Raw genomic sequence first — 26969 nt, 5'->3', positions numbered from 1 at the left:
AACACCTGAGGTATCACTTGCATTTATGCATTCGGGTACAGCAAAGACCCAGATGAATGAAGGTGCTTGAGGAAAAAGGACAACAACACAGTGGTCAGGTACTTGACTCGTCGGACGAGTCTTCTTCGTTTTCTTCCGAGGGGCCGACGAGGTACGGCACTCCCGAGGAAGTGTCTGCGAGTCCGACTACAATTCCTTCGACGATGCGACCCGCTACCTCGAAGGACCAACCCTGATCAATACGGGCGAGGCATCCGTTAAGCTAAAATCGTTCTGCGAGAAGATCAAGCTTAGAACCGGGAGATACCCTGGGATTTGGCGCCTCGACGGAGGAACGGAGTTCAAGAGCGTCATTGAGTGTGGGACAAAACAAGGCATGACATTCGAAATCACGCCATCCAGCACTATATCAACAAAATTTTGGCCATGTCGAGTGCAGTGCAGAATCCAAGCCTGTTTCAAGTTTTACTCGCCACATGGAAGGTGGATGGAAGACTTGAAAGATGCGAGCGGAGTCTATCATACCTTTCTATAGATCCTCTGTCAGAAAGCGGGTGAGAATGGAGACTTATGAATCAAGTCCGCGTTGAGCCTACCAGATTGCATCAGATATTGTTGGGTGTCCGGAAGGCGGCAAGTGGGATAGTCTAGGTAGTCTCGCTCCGCTCCCATCTTCACCTCTCCTTCTCTCCTCCGACATCATCTAGCCGAATTCACTCTGATTGTTTTCTCTCATAAAGACACTACGTAGTCATTCGCCATTACATATTCTTTGGACCACCACCGCCGGCAACGTTGCTTGCCAGCCATCCATGAAGAATATATATACCCAGCCGCTTGTGCTCATGAGATTTAAAACTTCAAAACATGTACGCATTCCACTACTTTATATTGAAGGAAGCCTTGATAAATTCTTTAATAAGGATGTACAACATAGACACCGCAATGACACTTAATCACCACTTGACAACTCGCACAAATGAAAATAAAACGAAGGAATGATAGACTCATCCAGATATGAAAGTGGCCCTAAATCAAGCTGATAATCAAGATAAAGGAAATGAAAGAGAGACAATATTTGAACATAAGAGACACGGCTCTTTTTTGGTTCTTGGTTTTATCAACAATAAATTTGAAAGATCGATGCCATATGGCGATTCCAAAAGAAAATAGAATATCCACAAAAATATTGCCAAATGGAAGCTGATCCTGAGAAAATCAAAAGGGTAAGCTCAATCTGATCCATCCAAAAGAGGCGGCAATCAGAGAGCGAAGTGAAACCTGCCAAATGTGAGTTCAAAATCCAAACAATCGAGATTATATGCAAAGCTAATCAGACCGAGGAGAAGAGGGACAACTACCTAGCTCAGAGTATGCTTGATTGATCTGAGCATCGATTTCCAGCCCCGCTGCACCTTTTGGAATGCTTTTTTGATTGCCCTATAGCGACCAAAGATAGGACTCGGGAAGGAGAAATATTCTTCACGTGGTGCCCCAGCCACACAAGTTGTGATCTTACGAGGCGGTCTCTTCGCCTGCTTGAACGCCAGTGAGTTTGAGGCCTCTGAATACTCTAGGTCATTTATAGATTCGCAATGTCGCAGTGGTGAGGGTTTCCGTTCCCAAGTCCTCCTTCGGGGAAACTGACTCGATCTCCCAGGGACATTAGAGGCTTCATCACGGCACTCAGTCCATTGTGACAGTGAGCGAATGACACTTGACTCAACGAAGCCATTTCCAACGGCCAACCCTGTCGCTTCGTAAGTCCGGATATTACCAAAGTCTGTCGTAATATCGTCATTTGCATCGCTCGAATCCTCCATCCACCTTCCATGAGGCGAATAAAATTTGAAAACACGTCCAGTGGATGCACGTACAAGCTCTGAGCCCCGGAGTTGGAACAAACTTTCGTCTTGGTGATCCAGAAATACAAGTACCGGGTCAATGTACTGGGTAGCTCGGTTTAGAACCGAGTAAACTCTCCACGTGGCACCTCCCTGTGGGTTTTTTTGCTTTGCGAGGATAATGGCTAGCGAATCAGACGGAGAGGTCGAGCTGCGTGTGTAAACCCTTAGTCCCATCCAGTTGAAGTGATGAATTTCTGCATCGGCATCCATCCAGGCTTGACGGTCCGCAAAGACATTGTTGATAGACTGTTGTGCAGCCAAGTGGAGGTCTGGTTCACCGTTGACTGTGAACATATTCTGAGTTAGCCCGTCGTTGATGGGAGATCCCTCGTACGTTGAAAGATCGGTAGTATCATCGTCGGAGTCTGTGAATATTCTCTCCGAAGAGCTGGAGGTTATATGTTGAGTGCCATCTACCCAGCCCCATGTCTCATCCCAGACCTCTTCATAGACAGTTGGGAGTGATGGCTTATAATTGGGATATCTGAGATAGCGAGTAGTAGGATATATCTCATTGTGGAGATTTGCCTTTGGCAGGGGGTAACCAAGAGGGTTTGGTGTGGCGGGCATATGTAAATTATCGTTGGTCGCAGCGTCTTCAGCATCTTCGGCCCAATCAAAATCACACCGGCGAAGAAGCTCATCAGATGAAGCTTTCTGGGTTGAAGAAGATTCATGTAAGCTTCCATTACAGTTTGACACAAGGTTCAGAGGAGTCATATAGCAAACCCTGGCTGGAGAAGGCATCCTGGTGGAATATCTTGTAATATCCGATAGATTTGTTGTAATCAATCTCCACAGTAAAAGTATGCAGGTAATTGCAATCGAGGTGTGCGGTGATTCTAGACTCGATATATGCACATGAAGCAAAAGTTAGAATGTCAACAAGGTTGTATCTAGGAAGAGGTGGTAGGTTACCCTGGTGTTTTTGCTGCGCTGGATATAGAAGGAACGCCCCTTTGCTCTTTCTGTCTGAACAAAAAGATCACAAAAGGACTCGAGGAAAAGAACCGACACTGTGATTGCTGTATGTACCCTTCTGGGTATCATCAAGGCTATTTATTAGATGTATTGGGGGCAGTACCTGGTCTTTAGAACTATGAATCGATGTCCTCCAAGAAGATATAGACAATGGCATTCATTTGATCTTTGTCAACCTACAACGAGTCCTGCATTAATTATCATGATGGTGCACTTGGCCCTTTGTCAGGTTCAAGATGACCATCCCAATTAGGGCATGTTCCTTTAAAGAGAAACTATCTCTTTGAACAATTCCAACAGGGCTTTGTCTCCCATCTTAGTCACTCTAAGGAGTACCAAGAATATAATAAGGCATTCAGAGACAAACTCCATTGGCAACATGGCCTCCGAAAAGTCGTGTCAAGTGCCCTACAACAACTTTGTTGTGTTCGTGAGTCATTGTGTATCTTTTGTATAGATATTCCATACAGAGCACTTCGATTTTTCTCAACCCCCAGGCTAGCTTCTTACTCCCTGCACAATTACCCAATTCCTCACCCAGCTATACGGGAATATCCATCGGTAGGTTCCTATTTTCGGCAAGGGTGGAATTACTCCTATGTTGTACGGAGTCGATTCGTGGCCCATAACTAGTGGGGGCTTGGCACGATTATCCCGAGATAAGAAATATCGGCCTTCTTGCCGATCGCGGGCGGGCGTTGTATGGGATTACATAACACAATATGACGCCAGAGTCCCCGCACTCGTTCGTGATCAATCTATTTATTTTGGGTTCTGCGTTTCATTTCTCCTTTGAAAAATAGAGATTTCGATCCATGACCCGTCTACGAGCGTGCATCAGATCAATTGGACTCTTTCAACGACTCTCACGCCCCTCTACATCCCCAGCTCTCTTCGCAAGCCCCACCTTCCGAACTTCTATCCGACGCACCATGGCTTCCGCAATGGCAAAGCGCCTCGAAGGCAAGACTATCGTCATTACTGGCGCCTCGTCTGGCATTGGAAAGAGCACTGCCCAGGAGTTCGCCCGCACGTCGCCCAAGAACCTGAAGTTGATCCTCACCGCGCGCCGCATCGACACATTGAAGGAGGTCGCGGCGGAGATCACGAAGGAGGTTGGCAATGGTGTCCAGGTTCTTCCCGTCAAGCTGGATGTCAGCAACCCGGAGGAAGTGAGCAACTTTGTTTCCTCCCTGCCCGAGGAGTTCAGGGAGATTGACGTCCTTGTCAACAATGCGTGAGTCATGCACACCAAGCTAAGCTGATTGATATCCACGGTCGATACTGACATTCACGGTAAAAGTGGCTTGGTCAAGGGTGTCGCCCAGGCACCTTCAATTGCTGCTGAGGATATCAAGGTCATGTTTGACACCAACGTCACCGGTCTCATTAACATGACCCAGGCCATCCTACCCATCTTCAAGAAGCGCTCTGAGGGTGGCCGCGGTGACATTATCAACATTGGCAGTATCGCCGGCCGCGAGCCTTACTCTGGTGGTAGCATCTACTGCTCCACCAAGGCGGCTGTCCGCTCCTTCACTGATGCCCTGAGAAAGGAGCTCGTCGCCACGAGAATCCGTATTATTGAAATTGATCCTGGTCAAGTTGAGACGGTATGGGCATCGCATATATTATTCGCCTTTGATATGAAGCTAATATCGTGATTAGGAGTTCTCCGTTGTGCGATTCTATGGAGACAAGTCTAAGGCTGATGCTGTCTACAAGTAAGTCATGCCAAGTGAACTAAAAACAGAATATAATTAACAATTGGCAGGGGTGTCGAGCCATTGACCGGTGATGACATCGCCGAGGTTATTGTATTTGCAGCTGGTCGTCGTGAGAACGTTGTGATCGCCGACACCCTGGTCTTCCCCAGCCACCAGGTAAGCTTATTCTGCGGTTAAATCTTGTTTTAGGCATATTCTGACTATTCTATAGGCTTCGGCTGGCGTCATGCACCGCAAGTCTTAACTTACACTCCGTAAAGCAGAGTGACGATATAGAGGAGGTTTTAGATGGCGCTCATTGTACATGTTGCAAGACTTCACGTTGTGTGGCGTAAATACGAAGTACATATTCGACCGCCAACAATACAGGTTTCAAACTAGGTCTACAGACCGAAGTACCAAGTATTACACGCTTTGTATATTGCATATTATACACGAGAAAGGTACATATTTATCAACGAGACAGGCATTAACCGAGTCACGGCTGGGCATCCAAGTTCATTCCAAAAAACGACCCGACGATCAGAGAGCAGCGAGGGCCAATGCAGCAGCAACACCACCGGCAGCCCAGCGCGCGTTTCCAGTAATCATAGGCATAGCAGCATTGCCAGTCTCGGTCTGGCTGGTGGCAGCAGCACTGCTGCCAGTGCTCGTTCCGGTGCTCGTTCCGGTGCTAGTTCCAGTGCTAGTTCCAGCAGCGGTGCTATCAGAAGTAGAAGCGGAGGTAGTCAAAGTAGCAGCGCTAGTCGAAGCGGCCGTAGAAGCGGAGACGGCAGCACCAGTGGTGGCGGAAGAGCCGTCAGTTCCAGTTGCAGTGATAGTCACGGGCATGTACATGCCACCGGGGATTTCGCTGATTGCGATGGCCGAGTGCCACGAGGAGGTGCTGCCATCGGTCACGACGGTTGCGCCGCACGTCGCGCTTATGGAATCGAACTTGCAGCTCTCGCTGATGGTGCTGTTTCGGGAAAGGATCAGCTCTGAGTGTGGGGGTATAAGTGGTTCGGATAGTTACTTACACATCCTCTGTGCTGTATGCCAGGCTGACGGTTGAAGGGCCTTGGGCCACGGTCATACCATCGAGTGGAAGGCCGCAGTCGTTGGCGTCAACATCGGGGGCGCACTTGAGATAATATTTGGTCATGGAGCCGCTCTGGAAAATATCAATTAATTTGCTGTGCTAAATTAACAGAGGGTGATTACACATACAGTGCCAATGACCTTGCCATCAATTCGTTGCTCGTCGAACCCGGGGAGGAAAAGAGAGGTTGTCTGGACAGCGAGGGCGGTAGTGGCACCGGCCAAAAGAGCGAGAGATTGGAGACGCATGTTGTATTGAATGAATAACGAATGAATGAATGAACGAATTAACGAATGTCGGGGTAGTCAACGAGCGACAGAAATGGAATTTGTAGGTGAAAAGGAGACAAGAAGATGGATTTGGAGATATATAAGTCCATTTCTATTTCACCGCAGTAAGCATCTAGACAGAAACCTTGGAAAGCTTGGAAATCTATAACTGAAACGAAGCCTTCCCATTGGCCGATTCATTTTATTCTAGCCGACTAAGAGATATTCTCTTTCCACTTTGGTGCTAGTGCGGCCACCTGGACCCCTTAATGGCCACCAAAATAGCTCGGAAGGGTCCAGACAGGGCAAGCCTGGCCGGGACTCGAAAATTTCCAATTCCTGTACTTTGTAGTTTGGCGGTTACCATGTGGCTGTACTCTTAGGCTAAAAATATTTCGCTCGTTAGAACTTCATAGACAGAAAAAGAGTGCTGAAATATTCCAAGTAACACATGATATGCCTATCTAAGTGGACTCGGGGCTCCAGGGCCAATTTCCACCAAGCTAGTCCCTTGCTGGACTGCCTGGCTGCCTAGCCGGCCTCAATTGCCCCGACCCTTTTTCTTTTTCTTTTCCATTTGAGTCGATGGCCTGAGGAACATTAGTATTGTGGGGATCTTTTACAGTACATAGTACCTACGGAATTTCAAAAGTTCTGTCTCAACCCATTTTTTGCTTTTTTAAATAATACACTAGCGTGTAATGGTGGTGTATAGCTACTACAGCGGGACCCCAAGTGCCTTCTGGCAGCTGTTCTTGGAGAAGAAGCTAGACGGTGGCGGGCAACTTTTCGAAATACTGAGGCGAGCCCGGTAATATCTATGATTTAGTGTAGGGTTAAATTGATACTTGCATGTCTGAAACATAATTCATGCCCCATGATTGACACAGGGAAAAAGTCATATTTTTTTGTGATACTGTGAGCCTTTGACATCTCGTATTTGAACCACAGGGTTGCTCCATGCGGTTTCATTCAGGGCCAGGGTAGACATCAATCGACCCTTCTTTAACCTTCGCCGTTCCTTGTTCTGCAAGGATCGTTTTCACCAGTCGCCTTCAAGGGTCTTGTATGAATCATCAATCGCGTTGGACTCCTCCACTTCATCGTCTGTGTCCCAATAAGTGTCATCTTCAACCTGCCAATTCTCCTCCTCGCTTGAGAAACTATAATTCTCATTTGGAAATGAGTCTGATTTAGGAGAATGGTCCAGGTCTGACCCAGACAGTTCGTCTCTGTTGACTGAGAAAGAGAACATGTTGGGCAAAGCACTTTGCAGTGTTGACATACCAAAGGTCGTCTCAATCTGACTTCTGCTTAAGAAGCGATCGTTGTGCTCCTTGAAAGCAGGTAATATTTTGTCCTCGTACCAATGAACGTCCTCGATAAGGTCCCAGTCCCAGTGTGCTACGACCTCATCAGGCGTAACCTCCCAAAGACAGAGATATTCATCTTTATAATAAGAATACGCCTTGCCATATGGGTCCTGCACTTCGTAATATCTTAGTTCTGATTCCATTTCGAGTATTGGTAGACCGTTGGCGATGCGAACGTTTGGATTGATAACCGTAAGTGTTCGCGGGAACCGTGGCCCCTTTCTCTTGGCCAGGAATCTTTGCAGACCTAATACTGATGCAGTAAAAGATATGAATGGCGTTGGCTCCCATATCTGATAGTCAGCATGGGTCGCGAGTGACTTTTCTCGACTTTCTCGCGAACCCAACCGCTGTCGGGGCAAACGAGCCAGCATTCTATTTGATTGATCTGGATGACTGCCAGAGTTTTTATCCCATACTCGAAGGAGGGGACCGGAGCAAGCAGGATTAGGCAATTTGGCCCATGAGTGTGCCCAAAGACCCTTTTCCTCAAGAAAAGGGTTCGCACATTCTAGAAGCTCCATGGCACAAGCTTTGTCAAAGACTGTAGTCTGCATTTGAATCTTGGAGTATAGTTTCTGAGAATTATTATCACGAATATTGATCAATAAAGCAAACACCTTGTGCGTCAGTAATCAGAGAAGAATGGCTGACCGAATCTTGTGGGATAAATTTGACCCCGCACTATAATCACATGTCACAGCTTGGACAGGAAGATTCAGCAGATGTTTCCGTGTTCTATTTTAATATTATTGACGTTTGCACTGAGCTTGGTGGAGAAAACAGAGGTGGTGGCCGCAGCACTGGCACTATTAGTGAGGAAAGAACGGAATAGTATCTTGTTCTGTATGGCACCCGAGATGGAAAAGAGGGGGAGAGTGGAATCGTATGTACAGCAGTTTCCTGTAATTTACGAAAGACAAGGTCTTGTATCATAAGGTCCTTTCTTCTCCCTATTTCATATTCTCACGAGATAACAAATATGCGGTTTGTTGAGTCAAGATACTCCCAAATTGATTTCAGATGGCCATTGCTATTGCTGCGTCTTCTAGTGTAAACAAAGCCCTTGTACTTTATCACTTTATCATAGTCACGTCCCTAGATGGCTCTTGGGTCAACGTAAATAGTAGCTCCCTCAGTAGATCCTCCGAACCCATTCCTTCGTTGACTGATTCAATGCGCGCTGTTTTGATTTGGCCGAAGCCTCGCAAACATAAATTTTTGAAAATAGTCTACCTACCTTGTGCCCCAAAGCCAATGCTTCCCCGCTAAGCCATTGCCAAGCTTCAAAGAGGGTAATACTAAGCGATTAGTTGGTATCCTTTTCTCCAAGAATTGGCCATGCATCTCTCAACTGAAGTTCATAAGGCTCTCTGATACTGCAGATGATCAATTTCTATCAAACTGCCAAGTTATTTCTTCCAAAGGAGGCCCAAGCTGCACCCTGATTCGAGTACAGGCGTCCGCGACAACTGCCACACGAACACATATCCTGTATAGGCTCGATTTTACATGGAACCTCCTTGGCAAGGCATATTCCTACCTTGGCATAAGCTACAAAGAAAAGCTCCGATGTGTTCAATTCTCTATAAAGGAGTGCCATGGGAACGCAAAGGTCTACTAACTCAACTGATCACTACTACCAGATATAGAACCCATCTTTCAAAGCAATATACTATTTTCCGACCAACGCAATGACAGGAAAAATCGATGCCAACAATAAGGTCTACAAGCTCGCCGCCTTGCCCTTCATTTTGGAACGCAAGGGCGAGTACGATGAAGCCATACAAGTCTACAAGAATGCCATCACTGTTTTGGATTCAGCAATCAAAATATACAAGAAAGGAAATGTCCTCAAAATCAACAGAAAAATGTTCGAGAGACAGGTCCAAGTTCATCGAGAGCGCCTGGCCTATCTCGAAGACCTAAAGCGCAAGGGCAGTTTCGATGGTATAATATTGCCTCCGACGATTTTGGATGCGATGGAGGAGGTGGAAAACGAAGACGGAACGACTTGGTCGTTGACCCAGGTAAACCACACAGTCCAGGACCCCGCACACCTCGTCTAGATCACTGATTTCGGTCATCTGCCAGATCCGCAAGGATCTTAATACTTTCCGCGGAGATGATCCCAGTCAATCTACAAAGGATATCAGCACAGCTCCAGTCCACCTTCAGCCATTCCTCAATACCGACACCTCGCAACGCCCCTTCTTCTCGCTGACTCTTTCTCCCTCGGCGCCCCCGGTCACGTACCGGATTACGCATTCCTCGGAGCTTGTCAACCTGGGTCTGCGCTCATATTGGTTTTTCGTCAAAGACTCGACCAACACGCACGTCTTGTACGCCCTCCAATTCGTCTGGAGCAACGAAGCACCCATCGTCGACACGGTACTCCGACGTGCCGGGGAATTCTTACCCCAGATTGGGGCGACGAGTGTGAAACTGCAGAAGACCAAAGGAGGCAGTTTCCGGATGACCACACGGACAATCCCTGACATAGGCGCAATAACCGAGATCCCGGATGGGGAGATGCAGAGAAAGGATTGGTCGCCGCGACGGTTTGAGTATGGAGGTCGCAATTTCGTTTGGAAGAGTGCTGCGGCAGAGGGTAAGAAGGAAGGTGGGATGTTTGGGAGCTTTGGCATCGCCTGGGAGACTTTGTATGAGACGAAGCGGGTGTGGGCTAAAAGTGGAAGTAGGACCGGCAAGATGGAAGATGAAATTGTTGGCCCCAGGCTGTGCTGGGGAGAGAAGAAGGGAGGGAACGGTGCTGATCACAGCATTCACATGGTCGGTGGCTTGGATATGTATTTCAGAGAGCATTTGCTCGCGGTCCAGTTGTCGAGGTTGGCTCGCGCCACCTATCCCCCGCAAAAGGATACTAAGGGGATCGAAGCAGCATCGGCTGGCCTGGGTTGGCTTTCGATTGTTTCGTCTTTGGCATGAGATCTTGACGAGAAGCCTTGGATTTCTTTTTCGCAGTACATTTTCACTTTTTATAATATCGAGTTTTGCTTCTTAGTCGAGATGAAACAAATTAACATTATGTTGATAGGCCATCATCTAACTGATCTCGTTTTGAGAATTCCCCTCGGTTATTTAATGCCTACCTAGCTTTCTGTTCACCGACCAAAGTCTATATCCTTTGAGTAGTGTGTTTCCGAGTGCTCCGATGTGATTCAAGCGGGCCGTTCCCTCACACTTGGACTTTCGCCAACGACATTGACCACATGCCCCGCAAACTCTTTATCACTTGAAGGTCGAATAATGGGCATATGTGCTCTAAAATAAATAAAAGCCATCGGTCCTCGAGCTTTCATGGTCATCCAAGCCGACGTCGTTCGGGTCACGTGATCGGTGTTGATTTAACTGAACCTCAACGGGCGACTTCCTCCTCTTTAGGTAAAGTAATGATTTTTTAAGACGAGAAAAGCACCACGGCCGAGACTTTTCAAGTCATCCACACCAACATTCAAATGCAGAAATATCTCATTAGACCCAATCGTAGAATCTTCCTCTGTAAGTACGGCGAAGATCTGAACCTACAACGGCAAGACCTTCTTCCCCACAACCCGTGGACTCCGCGTAGCATCAACATCGTTCACAGGAATAATCTCATTACCCCTAAGTCATTGTCAAATTTAATACCCATATAGAGACACCATGGCCTGTCAACCTGCTATTATGAGTGTCTCCTTGGGACGACCTTGGCTCCATGATTTTGAATGTAAGATGGGCCAAGCTTCAAAAGCAGGTTTCAAAGGAATAGAGCTTTTCTACGAAGACCTCGATTATTTCGCACGAGGGATCTCCGGGAATGACACCCCAACATCCGATCAACTGCTCCAAGCAGCAGATAAGATCCACTCAATCTGTCAAGCCCACTCCCTCGAGATTATCACGCTGCAGCCGTTCCTCTTCTACGAGGGACTCAAAGACCGAGAGCAGCATGCAAAGCTGATTGAGAAGATGAAACTATGGCTGCAGCTCGCCAAACGCTTGGACACCACCACCATCCAAATCCCCGCCAACTTCCTCCCGGCAGAGCAACTCACGGACGACATTGATGTTATAGTGGCCGATCTGTGGCAACTGGCGGATATGGGCGCCGCCGAAAATCCCGTTATTCGCTATGCGTATGAGAATCTCTGCTGGAGCACGGTCAATGACACCTGGGAGAAAGTCTGGGATGTGGTTAAGCGAGTTGACCGGCCTAATTTCGGCATGTGTCTTGACACCTTCAACATCGCGGGGAGGGTGTGGGCCGACCCCACCTCGCCAACCGGCAAGACGGTCAATGCGGATTCGGATTTGAAGGAGTCGCTCGAGCGAATGGTGGCCGAGGTCGATGTTGCGAAGGTCTTTTATCTTCAGGTTGTGGATGCAGAGAGGTTGCAATCGCCACTGGTCCCGGGTCATCCGTTCTACGTGGAAGGTCAGCCGGCGCGGATGAACTGGTCGCGGAATGCGAGAGCATACATGTACGAGGAGGACCGCGGAGTATATCTGCCTGTGGAAGATGTTGCAAGAACTATTACGTCGGGATTGGGATACAAGGGATGGATCTCGATGGAGTTGTTTTCGAGAACGATGGCTGAAGAGGGTCAAAATGTACCCGATCAGCATGCCCAGAGGGGTATCGCGTCTTGGAAGAAGCTACAGCAGATGCTTCAGCTCAATTGAAGTTTGTGAAGCAGAGTTGCGACCACAATATGCATGTTATTCATAAGATATATTTGCTAGCATATCATCCTTGCATACATCAATTTATTTTCCATATAATACTCCTTAGCAAGTCGGTACAATAAATTATGCTTCTCCCCACAAACGGTTTTAGCATGCCGACGATGACCAAACATTTAATGGGCAAAATCTTTGGAGAAAGCCGGTTCTTTTGGTCTCATGATCCTCCATGTCTGTAGTATTCATTTCCAGTAACTAGAAGTTAGTAAGTTAGTTCCCTTGTTCTATTCGGCTGTCTCGAGACATCCATGCACCCTCCCGGTCCAGTTTCAGGATATATTCCCCCCAGCCCGCAAACGCCACTGCTCCTCAATCTGGCACCCGATGATACGACTACCGAGGATCAGTTCTCGTTGTTTGAAGATCAGGGTTTGTGTATCGAGATGTCGTACAAGCCGAGGAAGACGCCGCTCTCGACGGCAGCACAGCAGAACCAGGGGTGGGACACTGTTACGGGTGAGGAGATACTTCTCACACAGGCACCTGACCAGTTTCTACTTTGGATGAGACTTGAGCTGCCAAGGGAGATTATGGAAGCAACTGTAGTATTGATAGAGAGCAGACTACTATTAGTCAATGTAGTATGCTTTAGCTTTGGAATTTAATAACCTAGGTTCAGAAAAATGACAGGTAGAATATGCAAGTAATCGCTCGATTCGATAACACGAAATAATACACCCCAATTAGCGCCCGAAACAACAAAACATAGTCAGATGATTGGACCTGGTCAAATAGATAGGGTATTCGGCTATTCATCCCATTGCTTTTGCGTCAATCGATGTTTCCCCCGCACTAGAATTACCGAGAGAAATGGTCAACTCACGCTAACTATATCTTCCATTCCGGCAACCCGCAGATCGTCGAAGATCCAATTGGCTTTAGTCTTTGATAAATACATCGCCCTTGGGACATGCGATTCCCCCAATCGCGAATTTCCTGCTCCAAGATCGGCAGGTTATGGCAATTCACTGGAAGCCATCCGGCGGCCGTAGGCTGGATCAGTAGCGCAAGAACATTCAAAACCCAGAACTTGCTGTTGCTGCTTCTTCCGGGACAGTTGAGGCTGCTGTCGTAGGACCTTATTACCCTGTCGACAAATGGATGTAAGGGACGAGTGATGTCGGCGATTCGGAACAGTCCCGTCAGACGCGGCGTGTCGAATATTCTACCAGTATACTCGTGCTCCGGTCTCAGGCCGGATCCTGTGTCTATGACGTGGTATGCCATCCCTCCCACGGGGTCTGAGTGGAGGTATAGACCCCAGTAGAAATCATTGGGCTCGGGTGGTTCATGATGGGCTTGGAGAATGACATACAGTCCGCCGACGTGGAGATCTGCAAGAGACATTGGAGATGATTGGATGGAGTTTGGGATATTCGGCGTTTGGCTTGTTGTCAGTTTGTTTAGTCTCCTTGAGCGTTGAGTAGGGCACGGATTGGGTCGCGCTCGTTCTCTAGACAGATTGTTACGGTGATTTCTTCAGGGTCAGGTACTTAAATCTACAGATTGGACACGTTGTGTTTATTATCTTTGCTCATGTGCCCAGGCACTTGTGCCCCCATACCCTGTTGCACGTCGAGCGCGATTGGTGATGCCTTCGGTCCCAAGTTAGGTCGAGTGTGATTCGGTCTTTTTCTTAGCTGTGATCCCGGGGTATCTGTCCGGTTCGTCTTTATCTCCTAGGCCTGCAATTTCGAGTTTACATTTATGGACCTGGTTGATATCTGTATAAAGCATTCTATGTGGATGGTACGCCTCGATTTCAAATTGCACTTGGCCGTTGGCATGACAGGTGTGATCGCTCCGCATCATGCAAGCCTAGGTTATGTTGGTTCTAGGTATGTATCACGTCTGTGTGACTTGGCAAGTAGATTTGTCAGTAGATATTGGATAATGTCTACCAATTGCATTTTCTATCATATTGCTTTGTGCGGCTCATTTTCGGTCTTCTCGCCATCGTCCCATGGTAGTTCTTCATAAGCGCTGCTTCGAAGCACAGTCGCACTACTTCCCGGATGCTGACAGTTGCATGATCACCCGAGCCATGATCCATCACAGACCGTGCGTCCATTTGACGGGTCATGTCAGGATCAGCCCACATTGCGAATCAAAGAATGCAGCCTTATTGATTATCAAGTCTCACCTTCTAAGATTGAGACAAATATTTGAGCCGACAAGGAATTGAGTTCCAGTCATCCGTGGAAAAGAAACCAACAGAGTCCTGTCTAGGTCAAGACGGGCATGGCCCCCGGGGAAGAACCGTGGACCGAGCGCGTACTTGTTCTTTTTCTTTTTATTTTCATTCGCTTTGACATCATTTCAAGGATTCTATGATCGGTAAAAAGTCAAAGAGTGTGAAAGTATAGGTGAAGCTTGTTATAGACATTACCTAGCTCGAGGTGCCCAAATGTAACACTGCACATACTCCGGGGCCAGATCCAAGTCTTAAATCGCGGGGTTCCGCCTGTCAACGCTAGTCTAAGCATTTTATAAGCAGAGAACACCGAATGAAAGAAGTGTGGACTATGGTGGACGTCCAATATGCAGCTGTGGCATCTGTCAGAAAACGGGCATGACTTGGATCTTCGTAAGGCATACGGCGATCGGGGAAAACCCAGTTGTCGGCATCAAACGTTCCGATGATTCGTACGATGGGGATTCTAAAAGTGGAACCGCGACGAGAATAAGAATTTTTTGGATGGATCCAATCACCAAAAGTGACAGAGGTGACTGTGTTGCGGCGGGATGATGCAATTATGCAAGGCGGGCGTCTACTGCAAGCCATCCAGGCGTATAAGAAAGCCAAGATGAATATGCGGTGTCGAGCAAACCATCCAGACGGTTTGGTGCCCAACTATCCCAACCTTGAATTGCTATCTGGATGATGGCTTCGTGTTATCTCTAACCAGCCAATATGGAGTAGAGGGTGGACATTGTAGGCCAATCCCTAAAGGCGCCAAAGAGGACCCATCTCGGGACGGCAGATCCACTCTGGAGGAACTGACTTGATCTGGCGATGGTATGTTGTAGATGTGTTGGAACCAGTACGGAGTAGACAAAACAGAGGCCGGTAATTGCGGACTTGATGAAGATGCAAGTAAAAAGGAGCAATATCATCTCCGCTCTATATTAGAATTGCACGTTCCTCAATGGGTCCGTGGCTTAAGCCAATCAATGCCCTGGTCGAGATACAATTTAGTGTACCAACGTATATCGGAATGAAGGAGGAAGGAGGAAGGAGAAAGGAGAAGTTGGAGATAAGGCGACCACAGTGCTACTTGTGTTATATAGATGAATCGAAGCAGAGCTGAAGAACCAAAAGAAACCACCGTAGGAACAATAGTAAATATAAAAGCAATCTATCATTCAATGGCGCGCATGTCCCCTTTTCCTGGCCCAATCACCGTTTCCTCCCCACTATCTCCTGAATTTCCCTTCGCCCCTTCTTTCCCTTCTTCTTTCGATTCTGTCTTCTCTAGAAGAAAAAAAGGGAACAAGATCTCTTTGTGTTTGATTTTAAATCCTTTTGTTTACCCCAGACGGATTTGAACGAATTCGCCAAATCTTGGAAGCTCGCTGGTTTTCTCCATTTATTTCTTCCCGCCAGTTCCAACCTCCGAACTCTCCCCCTAATTCTCCTTTTGTTTTTTCTTTTTCTTAAACGACCCAGGTGGATTTCGCTTTAAATTGTCCGATTCCTTTCTGATCGGCTTAATATCTCTTTTCTGTTTCATCTTCCCTGAGACTAACTCATAATGGCTTCAAAGGTGAGATGGTGATCCAATGTGCCGGATCTCACTTGTTTTGGTCATCCAAATGGCTAACCCCGTCTCCAACAGTTCCTAAGAGAATACAAGCTGGTCGTTGTCGGCGGTGGTGGTGTCGGCAAGTCCTGTTTGACCATCCAGCTGATCCAGAGCCACTTCGTGGACGAGTACGATCCAACAATTGAAGGTAAGCACTTCGACGTCCCCCCTCAACCCATTTCATCAACCGCGCGGACCCTATCGCTTTTTCCCAGCGGTGCCGGGCCCTGGTTGAACAGCATGGCTAATTCGGAACCTTCTTCCGCCTACAGATTCCTACCGCAAGCAGTGTGTGATCGATGATGAAGTCGCTTTGTTGGATGTCCTGGATACAGCAGGCCAGGAGGAATACTCGGCTATGCGGGAACAATACATGCGAACCGGCGAGGGATTCCTGCTCATCTACTCCATTACATCACGCCAATCCTTCGAAGAAATCATGACCTTCCAACAGCAAATCCTGCGCGTCAAGGACAAGGATTACTTCCCCATCATTGTTGTTGCCAACAAGTGTGATTTGGAAAAGGAGCGTGTAGTCTCCGAGGCAGGTATGTTTCCATTCCCCAAACTCTCCGCTTGAACTCTCTCGAAGCCTAAATCCGAACCCCGTGGCTAACCCTCACCGCGTACAGAGGGCGAAGCGCTCGCCCGTCAGTTCGGCTGCAAGTTCATCGAAACCTCCGCCAAGTCCCGTATCAACGTCGAGAACGCCTTCTACGACCTCGTCCGCGAGATCCGTCGCTACAACAAGGAAATGTCCTCGTACCCCTCCGGCTCCGGCGCGTTCGGCGCCCGCGCACCCGAGGGCAAGATGGACGTGGCCGAGCCGGGTGAGAGCGCTGGTTGCTGCGCGAGTTGCGTCATCATGTAAAAAAACAACAACCTACCAAAATGATCCGAATCGTTGCGATGCCGGCAGATCTCGAAACAACCCCCGAATCCGAAATACGCAGCATACAATGTCGGGAAGAGTTACGGGGGTGGATTTATATGTCCGAGCGTGTGGTGAACACCCACCTGCCCTTGGAAAAGTTGGATATCTTGTTTACCTTTGGATGGCCTTAATCTGCAATAACCCGCCACTCAGATCTAAATGGGAAACAATACAGAGACTGCAAAACGAAAGCTTGCAACCTCGAACAGAAAACAAACCAAACCAGAAAAAAATTACCAAAGAAGAAGTGGCATTGTCGTTTGTGTTACGGATGTTTGTGGGTTCTTCAATGGACTCTCATTCTTGATGACTGCCGACCTTGACGCCCAACCTCGTCTCACGAAACATTTTTGATTCCCCTTTTGTTGTCCGATTGCGATGTTTTAATCCCTATTTATTGTCTTTTTACTGTTGAAGTCTTTGCGAAAGATCCCTGGTGTTTGTTATCTATCGCCTCTTATTATCATTATCCTTGTCGCTCTCGTGAGGCGACACGGCTGTCAATATATGTTCTTTCATAGCAAGGTGGATGCCTTGCGTTCCATCATTGCGGCCTGTACCTTTGTTTTTGAGGTTGTCCTAGTATCTAGATTGTTCTATCTACTCTCGAATTATCTGCGTATGATATACCGCCTATCCTCGATCGCAATCTATGGTCTAGTTCCTACGACTACTGCTTTGATATATTAAGGTTCGATAATCTAACCTGGTCAATATAGACATGTTTGACACTGAAATATAATTGGTATGCTCTATGTGCTGCATGTATGTCAAGTCGCAGTCAATCCAGACAACTATGTAATAAATAATCTACTGGCTATAAACACGGTCCTCGTCGGACGGACAATCCAGCTCATCCTCCGTGGCAACCAGCGTACCCTGCACATTCTCAGCAACCTCACTGGCCAAGGAATCCATGTAAGCCTTATCCGCCCCGACCAAAGTAACAGTATTGCGCTTTTTACCCCAACGCGGATAACTGCCAACCTTGATCCCCCGAGCCTTAACCCTAGCCGCCAACTCAGTCAGGTATGGCGCCACCGCACTCTCAGGCAACGGCGTGCTGAACAACAAGCGGAACGTCCCCTTGCCTTCCGGGTCAGTCAAACGGGGGATCAGAGAGGGCTTCAAGCTCAGGAGCAGACGCTCGAAGAGCCGCGGCACGCCGGGCAGGATGTGCACGTTGCCGTTCACCACCGCGATCGGCACCCACAGGTCATCGGCGACGAACACGGCCTGTGACTCAGTGGGGATCTTCGGGTCGAAGGGCAGCTCGACCATGCGCAGCTTGGCGGTCAGTCCTGGCGATGGTGTCTCCCAGTCGAAGTTCAGTTGCAAGGGGTGGGGCTTGGAGAGGCGCTTCATGCGCTCGAAGGCCGCCTGGTGCAATTCCAGCTTCAGGTCGAATGCCTTGGCGATTGAGGAGTATGTGATGTCGTCATGTCTGTAAATGGGGGATATGTGTTAGCTAGGCTTTGTATGAAGCGCTGCGTTGCTTGCGTGCTGTCGGCATCGCTCGGGGAAACTAGGGACGGGGTTGGACACACGTGGGCCCAATTCCGCCGCTGGTCACGACGAAGTCATAGCGGGAGCTCATGCGTCGTACAGCTTCGACTATGTCATCTTCATCATCGGGGATAACCTCGATTCGCTTCAGATCGATGCCGAGCGAGAAGCAGAACTTGGCTAGGAATGCCGAGTTGGTGTCAACGGTCTAAAAGTCGATAATGTCAGAATATCTGTTCTGTTCACGGGGAGCCTATCGATATCTCAAACTACCTTTCCGCCGAGAACCTCATCGCCGATAATGAGGCATGCTGCCGTGTGGATGAGCTTCGGGTGCACGGCTGATGTCATCGCGGACAGACCTGAGCGAGCGGCCAGGGAAGGGGCTGAGAAGGAGGGGCTTATAGGACGAGAGGGACTGAATGGGCGTGATAAGTGCCGCGTCAGTAGATTCAATCGGTTGAGCATGAAGATGTAGGTGGAGGAGTAATGTCTAGATTGTTCAAAGCGTGGAGGGATTGAGGTGGGGGAACAGGGAAACTCCGCCCGCATTTCCATCGTCTCGCCTCACATTCCTACAGTCTTCTCCTTTTTCAGGTCGGACATACCGGTATCATCTTTATACAGTGCATTATTAGCGCTAGGTTCAGGACTTTCGTTTACTTGACTTCTCTGCGTGTCCCACAGTTGACGTCCAAAATGGTGAGATGTCTCCCCGCACCAGGGCACCAGGTCGGCCAGGCGAAAGTTTCCCCCATTAGATGCTAACTTTAGTAGTCTGATTCACGACTATATTCGTTCTCGCCCGAGACTAAGGAGAAGCTGCGCAAGTTTCGTCTGGGCACATCGAGAGCCAAGGATGCGCAAGCTATCATCTGTACGGGCCCCTAACTCTGCGCTTTCCACATCAGCCATACAGGCGGGCTATATAGCACGTAGATAGTGCCAGCTATAACCATACGAATCATTGCCTGCGTCTAAAGCTGACATATCACGCAAATAGATATGATTGATACAAAGACTCAAGAAATCCGGCCGCAAGACAATGAAGTCTACTCCAAGATGGAAGATCTGGCCGATGATCTCCCCGAATCCTCGCCGCGGTTCATTCTCCTCAGCCACCCAATGACTACCGTAAGTCGTCTATCAATAATGCAGACTCCACGTACTAATGAGATATAGAGAGACGGTCGTCCCTCGGTCCCTTACGTTCTCCTCTACTGGCTCCCTGAGAACTGCAACCCGATGCAACGCATGTCGTATGCAAATGCAGTGGAGCTGATGCGCAGCAGTGCCCAAGTCAACCGAGTGATTGAAGTGGAGGCCGATGAAGATATCATCAACATCAAGTCCAAGCTGACCGGGTCGGATTAAGCCGCATCGGTTAGTCAAATCGTCTTTTGATTGGAGAGCATGTCCTTCGGTGGATTGAGCATATACCCAAGGCGTGGGTTTTGTATAAAGGGCGTTTTGCTTTTTGGTTTTTTTGCGGATTGGCTGTATCCTATTGGCTTGTAAATGCACACACTTCTGGAATTCAAATCTGATATGCAATTGGCTGCCTATACCAACCTGATTGCCGGGATTTCAAGCTCGCGTCTACCATGTAGGGGCATAGTCCCAAGAACGAGGTTTGTGATCTATCAGCCTGATGATTTTCAAGGTACAGTTTGTATAACCAAGCTAGTGGTAGATCTCACGAGTTATGAACTCTCAAATATCAGATAGCTATATTGCGTTTCCTAGAATGGCCAAAGCCTGCCATTCGGTGATGCCGATTCTTATCTGGCTCAGCCGGCAGATGTTATATGTCAACTGACGCTGTACGGCCTATGGCTTGATAAAAGAACGCTTGTAATGGTTTTTGGTCGTCATTACTATCCATTCACGAATAGTCAGTCCTCCTGCCCAGGGGAGCTGGCTCTACCCCTCTCCAGCTAAGCCATCGATCGCCGCCAGCCACAGATAAACAGCCCGACTGATCGATGCAACTAGATCTAATGCTCCCTAGGGAGTCAACCCAGCTATCTAGCGCGAAAGCCTTTCGATCTCACCAGAATTTGGGAGCCGATGATCGTCTAGTTCATACGCTCGTATGACTCCGCTGGTCCCGCCATAGATGTGGCCGTTGAAAAGGATTCCGGGTCTTTTGATTGATACAATTGGCGGCTTGTCCCTATTTTGTTGCAACATGCCGATTGAAGTGGACATGCAATATAAACGGCTGTAGTTGATTGGTCCCCCTCCAAATGTGATCGCCCACTACGAGATGTGCTTGCTCTCCACCGTTCACTAAACCCTGGTTTTCTTGTTTAGCTAGAATTTGGTCGGTCTATTTGCTGCGTGCAGCTCGTATGGTCTAGGAATTCATATCTTGTCGAGATGTGGTCTACTACAGGTGAAAAGTCAAGATATTTTACGGTGTTTGCAGATACATTGCTTCTATTGTCTTCAACTTCGATAATTTCAACGCCATATAGCGATCTTCATATCAATACATATATAGTTCACGCATTCTAGTACCAAGAGGATGGTACAAAAGACCACAATGATTTGGCATCTGGAATGGCGGTGGCAAAGCGGGCGTGTCATCCGCGTGAGGTTTCCCTCGGGGTAAGACATCTAAAAAGACATCGAAAAAGAATGCACAGTATTTGGAACAGTGATATGTACTAGCAGTATATGTGAAGGGGGGGCGGCAAGGTATCTTGGAAGAATATAGGCCCAATGTAAAGTTGTAGAGCATCATTAACATGCCTGAGTGTGGAGTACTCTTGTATCAGATGAGACTAATATTCTGGACTACAGCTTACAGTTACACTATACGGAGTACAGCATACAGCATCTAGTATATGCGGGCGTTTTTCCGGTATATCAAACTGTGCAGGTCTATACTTCCGTACATATGGGACGGGTCATGATACTGCATGCAGAAACCGGAATAATCAAGTACATATCTTATGCGACTGTAGTCTCGCCATCTAGTTAATTGGCATCCAGACTACGGAGTACATAACAAGTAATATTAACATCAATATCTATATCTAACTAACCCTGGAAGGTTAAGCCAGTACGTACTTTACGGCTATACTCCGTACAGCACCAGAGCTCTGGGACTATCCGACCTCCACTCTCACCCGTCCCTCACCCAGTAAGGGAAATTATTTCCTTAACCATTTACCCTTTTTATTTTCCCAGGGGGCTGGCTCTACTAATTTTGTAGGAAAAATATTATACTATTATCTCGTGTTTCCCACCTTTACGTCGTAGAATAATTTTCATTGCGGAACTCAAAAATGACATGGCGAAGGACAATCGCCTCAAAATTCCAAAATGGGGTGATCAACAGTTGAGTTACATTTGAAGACGTCGTGCATACCCTCATATCTGGCACTTTTCCTTTTTATTTGATCTCTATTGGATTTCATCGCGGAGTGCGTCGTAAATCGACGAACTGCTCGTATTTATACTTTTGCTTTGCCCATTTGGGATCCCCGTGTCATGCATCATGCATGGCCTCTTCTGATCCAATCGTCGGATATATGCCCGTGTGTCAAAAGTTCTTTCTTCCGCCACCCTTCGATGCTAGAGAGATTCTGCATGGGCTTCTAGATTCTGCATAGACTTCTTCACAGTCCCAGAAACCAATAATCCAGTCAGCACTATAAAGAGCACTACCTGTAGATCAATAGAACAATGGGTTACATATACCGAGTATCTAGGTGCGGAGTATTTATCTCCAACCAGTAACAATACATTGATGCATGTTGTACGATGTAACTACATCGTACAATTACTATACAAAGTACACAAAGACCGTGTAGAGAAAACTCTATCCGCTCGGCATCTCCCCGGCAGTTCAATTCCCGTTTTAAGGGAAAGGAATTCAATTCTCGCAAACCTCCTGATCGACCGCAATAACGAAGAAATTGAAGGCACGCTCATCGCCTATGTGCCCCTCAACTATTTCTTCCCCGATCCGCTTCCACTGATAGACCAACAAGTTAGCTGTTTCTGGAAAGGCAGCCGGGATGGCGGGTGCTGCCGTAGGGAGGCCAGCTGGAGCACAGATACCACTCCTTCCCGGTCCCCCGGCCCACCCTTGGACTCCAAAATATCATTGTATGCCACGCCATCGGTTGACCGCCGTGGAAGGCGACAGGAGTGTACTTTGTACGGAGTACGTACTTTTGTACGGAGTCTGACGAAACATAAACGTCAACCTGTGAAGATAGGCCAGTCCAAGACGGGAAAGCAGAGGAACCAATGGCGTGCCAAGAGACAGGGGGCCCCATGTCTGATGTGCCGGAAGACCAGCTAAATGGCACGCTATTCTCGGATATGAGTTATGGAGATAATCTCCTGAAGCCACAGAGTTTCGAGACCAAAGCCTTTTTTCGTCGCAGTGGCACCGGGTTGGAGGAGGAAGAGTGGGGATGCACATCAGAGACTAAATAGGAGACGTCGGAGTTACCAGGGCTTAACTGTTCATCGGTACTTGATTCTCGGTACCTCCCTATAGCGGTTAGTATGGAGAAATACCTTCGCCTAAGTATCTGCCAATTGTGACCGGAGAAATAGTACTCCTCCTTTGTACCTATGATAACCCGAAGAAAAACCCAATAAAATGTAAAATAAAGCATTTAAATACATTTTCAAGCAAAGGAAGTGAAATAAAATAAAACATTGAATATTCAATAGCATCCCAAACCATCCGAATCCACAGAACCACAGTATCGGAATCCCCACGTCTGAGCTTTGGGCCTTTTTTTATACAATTGTTATACAATACTCTTGTATTATAGTCTGATTCCTGATTCCTTCTCTATAATAATTGGGTTGCCCCTACTTTTCCCTGCCAACTTTTGGATCTTACCATCAGTCCACTCTGACATCTTTCACACTGGACATATTTCGTATGGAATGAGTTCCGACACTCTGGATATCACATATCACCGTTTCTTCAATTGAACCATGTCTCAACATGACCGCCCTGAAGACAAGCCCGAGGGCTTTTCGAAATACCTTAAGCGTATGAAGACCGTCCTCCGTCCTCGGTCAATGTCCAAACGACAATCTATCACTCCTGGGGTAGCCACTCAAGCCGAAACTACGTACGATATACGACATTATTCTACTCCAACACTATGCTGACTAGTCTTGACTAAATATAGTGCACCGGAGGCAACATCACCGGCATCGGCATCAGTACCAGCAGCAACACCAGCACCGGCACCGGCACCAGCCCAAGAGCCCAGCCCATCAGGACCAGTCATGTTCACTAGCTACAGCAGAACTCAACAGGAAAAGGCGCGCAGCCTCTTCGCCAAATATGGCCTGACCGTCGACACCAGCGACTGGAACGCACCCCCCGACCTCCAGCTAACCCGTGTAACAAAGCCAATCCGCATGCGAGTGCGCCGTACCTGCCACCGCTGCGAAACAACCTTCGGCGCAGAGAGAGTATGCGTCAACTGCCAGCACACCCGCTGCACAAAGTGCCCCCGACACCCATCCGCCCGCAACAAGGATAGCAACAAGGATAGCGAGCCGACAACCCGCAAGTCCAAGAACCCGGAGACATACGCCCATTCACCCCATCTGTTCCCCAGGACCACGCACGTCAAGCTCAGCACCACCCGGGAAATTTCGCTCAAGATGCCGTCGCCCACCGGCGGTCCGGATTTCGTCCGTCGGCCGGTGCGCCAGCGGGTCCGTCGGAACTGTCACCTCTGCGCCTCGCTCTTTACCCCCGGCACCAAGGAATGCCCGAGTTGCAGCCATGTGCGCTGCAAGATATGCCCGCGAGACCCAGCCAAACTCGATAAATATCCCGATGGATATCCGGGCGATGCTGATCCGCCCAAGCCTAGACCCGAGCGCACGTTCAAGAAGCCTCGTCGCAGAGTCCATTATCAATGTCATGTCTGTGAGACTTGGTTCCAGGGTAATGCAAAAACATGTTTGAATTGTGGTCAGGCGAAGTGTGATGAAACTATACGAATTCCGTATGTTATCTCAACCCTACAACATGTGGTATAGGATTTTCTTGCTAATATTCATTTCTTTCTTTGCAGGCCTAAAAAGGTGAAACCAGAAACAAGCCCTGAGGTTCTCAAGAGTCTTGAAGAGAAGCTAGCAGCTATGGCGCTTGAACGAACACCAGACATTGCTGAATCGGCAGCTTGATCTTGGAACATACGACGCTGTCTACTCGATTTATCTTTACAACCGACCAATACAATCCTTTATGATATTGCCACTGGTTTCGCTTGCTTATTCGTACTGCTTTGAACTCGATCCATCCCGATAGCATGCTTATTTTTTATATGCCATATAACATACACATATATAGTATGGCATTAACTTCTATGCATTCAAACCAACCATATCTCCAATCGAGGTCAGCTCCAGGAATTGCCAACGCCTCTTTGTACTACACATGCCTGCGCGTGCGCACCCGATACGGATCCCAATGATGTGTACATTTCCATGACGGCCGGGGGCGGACGTGCATATCGTATACAACATACCATCATCCACTACGGAGTACGTTGTAAGCATATAAACGTATGGCTTGATTTGCGCATGTCAGAACATGAAACTCAGCGAGAATCCCAAACAGGGACTAAACCAGACTACAGGCCCAGTTTCCATTTCCTCGGATAGCCAGACGCAATACCTTAAGTACAGAAAGCACCCAAAGAGGAACGCTGCACCAACCGACCCGCATCTCCCAACGGCGTTTATTCCTAATTCACCGGACTGGTCCACATTAGTAATTTCCTACGTCATGCCACGCAGTGGGGATATGCATGTGTAATTGCCTCGTTTAGTACATCGTGTCTTTCTGCCTTCTACCGTTTATCTGGCGCCCATTTGGATGATTCCAAATCCATTCTAGAGGCATATTTCCCCGATCTTTACGGGGTACTGTCAAATGAGGTGGGTGCCACGGCGCCACAGAAGCTGAGCACAAACCGGAACTCTTCCGTAGACGCATCTCAGATGGAAGGGCGCTTTCGGCCGAGGAGAACATACATCGTACCATGAAACCTCGATACAGTAAGATTTGGGGACTTTGAGCAGGGTGGGTAGATGGGCAACACAGCCCGTGTGGTTCCGTTCGAACGGTCCGAGCCTTTTTATTATTTTTATATTGAAACAATGGATCCAGTTGAGGGTGCATAGCTTTGACGGAGATTACCACATAGCTGGTACTCCGTGCGATGTATGGTTGTAAAATATCAATAATGTAGAACGGAGTCAGGCCGTAATAATGTACGGAGTACTCCGTGCGGTGGGTCGAAGACGACGGCATATAGGGCATTAGTTATTGGCGCGGATATGTCACCCATAGCCCTTTATATCCCGATTTCTGGGGCTTTGAGTTCGGTGGATTTCCTGTTGTAGTCTGGAGGAATGTTTGTGGATCGTGTTTTAATTGATGTCGTTTAAGGACACGGAGAAGCTTGCTCATTCAGACATCTCTAAATGGCCCGGTTCAAGATCTATACAATATATGTTTTTGCTTTTTCCTTAACAAAAGTACCGTACCCCTGTCACCTATCATCCATCCATGCCTGTCTAGTTCTGGAGATCCCTCGTTTGTAATTACCAGTAGCCGAGTACAACATATGTGGACTACTGCAGGGAATGATTCGACAGGGCATAAACCCGAAAGCCCGGAGACGGAAGGGTCACCCGCTGTCATAACGCATTATTGCAGAATATCCAGATTGTTGGGTCGTTTATTTTATCAAATCCCGAGGTCTGGACACCGTCTACTCCGTACTCCGTACTTTACTCCGTACTGAGGGTCTAGTCAAAAGTACGGAGTACCTAATATGCACAGAGGACAATGCTAACAAGTCAGGGGGTAACTAAAGTGGGCGCTTCGGAGTAAGGGTGGACAACCCAGGTCCAGAGCGCCGGAAATTGAGCGGGGGCCCTTTTTTTCGCTCAAAATGTAATTCGTAGTGTGGCCGGGGATCCATTTTAACGGTCAACTAACTTAATCGAGAAGCTATTTTGGTCTTCTGTGCTCTACTCCGTAGCTGAAAAAGCGCCAGCTGGTCGAGACGCGAGGCAAAAAAAAATTATTGACCCGCTGTCGCTGCATCACTGTTGTTCCGAGTACTTCGTATATGAGCGATTAAATGTGAGATCCTGTGATCGACAGATATGAGAACAGGCTGTCATGTCGGAGAGTGAAGGTTCGCCGAGTGCCAGCCTTATGTCAATATGTAGCCAATTCAATGAGGTAAGATCATTTACTACATCTAGATCCTGACACGTCAATGCTCATGATGTCGGATTGCACTACGGGGTACGGAGTACATCGTATAACTATCGTATTCTAGAATAATGTACGGAGTATAATGTGTCGCATTGCACATCAGCTGATATCGAAGAGGGATACTCCATACTTTTTATTTCTACCAATGCACGTATCGCTGAGACACGAAGGGGTTTTCGGAATCTAGATTCTCTCCACCGAACTGGATTACCTGTACCTAAGTGTCGGGTTAAAGAATCGGAGCTGTCAAGTCTTGGTGAGATTCTAACCGCCCGTTCGAAGGGTGTATTTTCCTTATTCTACTTAAAGTTTGTCTTCATAGCTCAGAAGGCTGATTTAG

The 26969-nt window shown here is 47.8% G+C and overlaps 13 protein-coding genes across 13 annotated transcripts; 7 read left to right on the top strand and 6 right to left on the bottom strand.

Annotated features, from left to right (window-relative positions):
- Positions 1 to 1361: 1361 nt before the first annotated feature.
- N7518_001974 (uncharacterized protein) lies at positions 1362 to 2654 on the bottom strand (the record flags this gene model as incomplete). The annotated part of the gene is made up of 1 exon (XM_057182902.1): positions 1362 to 2654. The coding sequence occupies one exon, from the start codon at positions 2652 to 2654 to the stop codon at positions 1362 to 1364; it is 1293 nt and encodes a 430-aa protein (XP_057044352.1).
- Positions 2655 to 3820: 1166 nt separating this feature from the next.
- Positions 3821 to 4859, top strand: N7518_001973 (SDR family oxidoreductase; the record flags this gene model as incomplete). Its single annotated transcript, XM_057182901.1, has 5 exons — positions 3821 to 4125; positions 4192 to 4501; positions 4557 to 4612; positions 4663 to 4771; positions 4827 to 4859. The coding sequence occupies 5 exons, from the start codon at positions 3821 to 3823 to the stop codon at positions 4857 to 4859; spliced, it is 813 nt and encodes a 270-aa protein (XP_057044351.1).
- Positions 4860 to 5137: 278 nt separating this feature from the next.
- N7518_001972 (uncharacterized protein) lies at positions 5138 to 5944 on the bottom strand (the record flags this gene model as incomplete). The annotated part of the gene is made up of 3 exons (XM_057182900.1): positions 5138 to 5573; positions 5635 to 5768; positions 5825 to 5944. The coding sequence occupies 3 exons, from the start codon at positions 5942 to 5944 to the stop codon at positions 5138 to 5140; spliced, it is 690 nt and encodes a 229-aa protein (XP_057044350.1).
- Positions 5945 to 7007: 1063 nt separating this feature from the next.
- Positions 7008 to 7481, bottom strand: N7518_001971 (uncharacterized protein; the record flags this gene model as incomplete). The annotated part of the gene is made up of 1 exon (XM_057182899.1): positions 7008 to 7481. One exon carries the CDS (start codon positions 7479 to 7481, stop codon positions 7008 to 7010), a length of 474 nt encoding a protein of 157 aa, XP_057044349.1.
- Positions 7482 to 9032: 1551 nt separating this feature from the next.
- On the top strand, positions 9033 to 10287 carry N7518_001970 (uncharacterized protein; the record flags this gene model as incomplete). The annotated part of the gene is made up of 2 exons (XM_057182898.1): positions 9033 to 9368; positions 9433 to 10287. 2 exons carry the CDS (start codon positions 9033 to 9035, stop codon positions 10285 to 10287), a joined length of 1191 nt encoding a protein of 396 aa, XP_057044348.1.
- A 717-nt stretch (positions 10288 to 11004) lies between these two features.
- N7518_001969 (sugar phosphate isomerase/epimerase family protein) lies at positions 11005 to 12024 on the top strand (the record flags this gene model as incomplete). The annotated part of the gene is made up of 1 exon (XM_057182897.1): positions 11005 to 12024. One exon carries the CDS (start codon positions 11005 to 11007, stop codon positions 12022 to 12024), a length of 1020 nt encoding a protein of 339 aa, XP_057044347.1.
- A 308-nt stretch (positions 12025 to 12332) lies between these two features.
- Positions 12333 to 12598, top strand: N7518_001968 (uncharacterized protein; the record flags this gene model as incomplete). The annotated part of the gene is made up of 2 exons (XM_057182896.1): positions 12333 to 12540; positions 12576 to 12598. 2 exons carry the CDS (start codon positions 12333 to 12335, stop codon positions 12596 to 12598), a joined length of 231 nt encoding a protein of 76 aa, XP_057044346.1.
- Positions 12599 to 12912: 314 nt separating this feature from the next.
- N7518_001967 (uncharacterized protein) lies at positions 12913 to 13431 on the bottom strand (the record flags this gene model as incomplete). Its single annotated transcript, XM_057182895.1, has 1 exon — positions 12913 to 13431. One exon carries the CDS (start codon positions 13429 to 13431, stop codon positions 12913 to 12915), a length of 519 nt encoding a protein of 172 aa, XP_057044345.1.
- Positions 13432 to 13981: 550 nt separating this feature from the next.
- On the bottom strand, positions 13982 to 14185 carry N7518_001966 (uncharacterized protein; the record flags this gene model as incomplete). The annotated part of the gene is made up of 1 exon (XM_057182894.1): positions 13982 to 14185. One exon carries the CDS (start codon positions 14183 to 14185, stop codon positions 13982 to 13984), a length of 204 nt encoding a protein of 67 aa, XP_057044344.1.
- Positions 14186 to 15829: 1644 nt separating this feature from the next.
- Positions 15830 to 16761, top strand: N7518_001965 (Ras family protein; the record flags this gene model as incomplete). Its single annotated transcript, XM_057182893.1, has 4 exons — positions 15830 to 15851; positions 15924 to 16038; positions 16163 to 16438; positions 16523 to 16761. Exons 1-4 carry the CDS (start codon positions 15840 to 15842, stop codon positions 16759 to 16761), a joined length of 642 nt encoding a protein of 213 aa, XP_057044343.1. The 5' UTR covers positions 15830 to 15839.
- Positions 16762 to 17634: 873 nt separating this feature from the next.
- On the bottom strand, positions 17635 to 18798 carry N7518_001964 (flavin adenine dinucleotide pyrophosphatase; the record flags this gene model as incomplete). The annotated part of the gene is made up of 3 exons (XM_057182892.1): positions 17635 to 18268; positions 18372 to 18538; positions 18604 to 18798. 3 exons carry the CDS (start codon positions 18796 to 18798, stop codon positions 17635 to 17637), a joined length of 996 nt encoding a protein of 331 aa, XP_057044342.1.
- Positions 18799 to 19029: 231 nt separating this feature from the next.
- On the top strand, positions 19030 to 19704 carry N7518_001963 (GMF family protein; the record flags this gene model as incomplete). The annotated part of the gene is made up of 4 exons (XM_057182891.1): positions 19030 to 19032; positions 19108 to 19207; positions 19334 to 19464; positions 19513 to 19704. The coding sequence occupies 4 exons, from the start codon at positions 19030 to 19032 to the stop codon at positions 19702 to 19704; spliced, it is 426 nt and encodes a 141-aa protein (XP_057044341.1).
- Positions 19705 to 23304: 3600 nt separating this feature from the next.
- On the top strand, positions 23305 to 24519 carry N7518_001962 (uncharacterized protein; the record flags this gene model as incomplete). The annotated part of the gene is made up of 3 exons (XM_057182890.1): positions 23305 to 23444; positions 23505 to 24338; positions 24408 to 24519. 3 exons carry the CDS (start codon positions 23305 to 23307, stop codon positions 24517 to 24519), a joined length of 1086 nt encoding a protein of 361 aa, XP_057044340.1.
- Between the last annotated feature and the right edge of the window lie 2450 nt (positions 24520 to 26969).

This window comes from Penicillium psychrosexuale, assembly GCF_028828465.1.
Source record: "Penicillium psychrosexuale strain IBT 29551 chromosome Unknown utg000002l, whole genome shotgun sequence".
NCBI lineage: Eukaryota > Fungi > Ascomycota > Eurotiomycetes > Eurotiales > Aspergillaceae > Penicillium > Penicillium psychrosexuale.
This window is presented reverse-complemented; position numbering and strand designations above follow the sequence as displayed.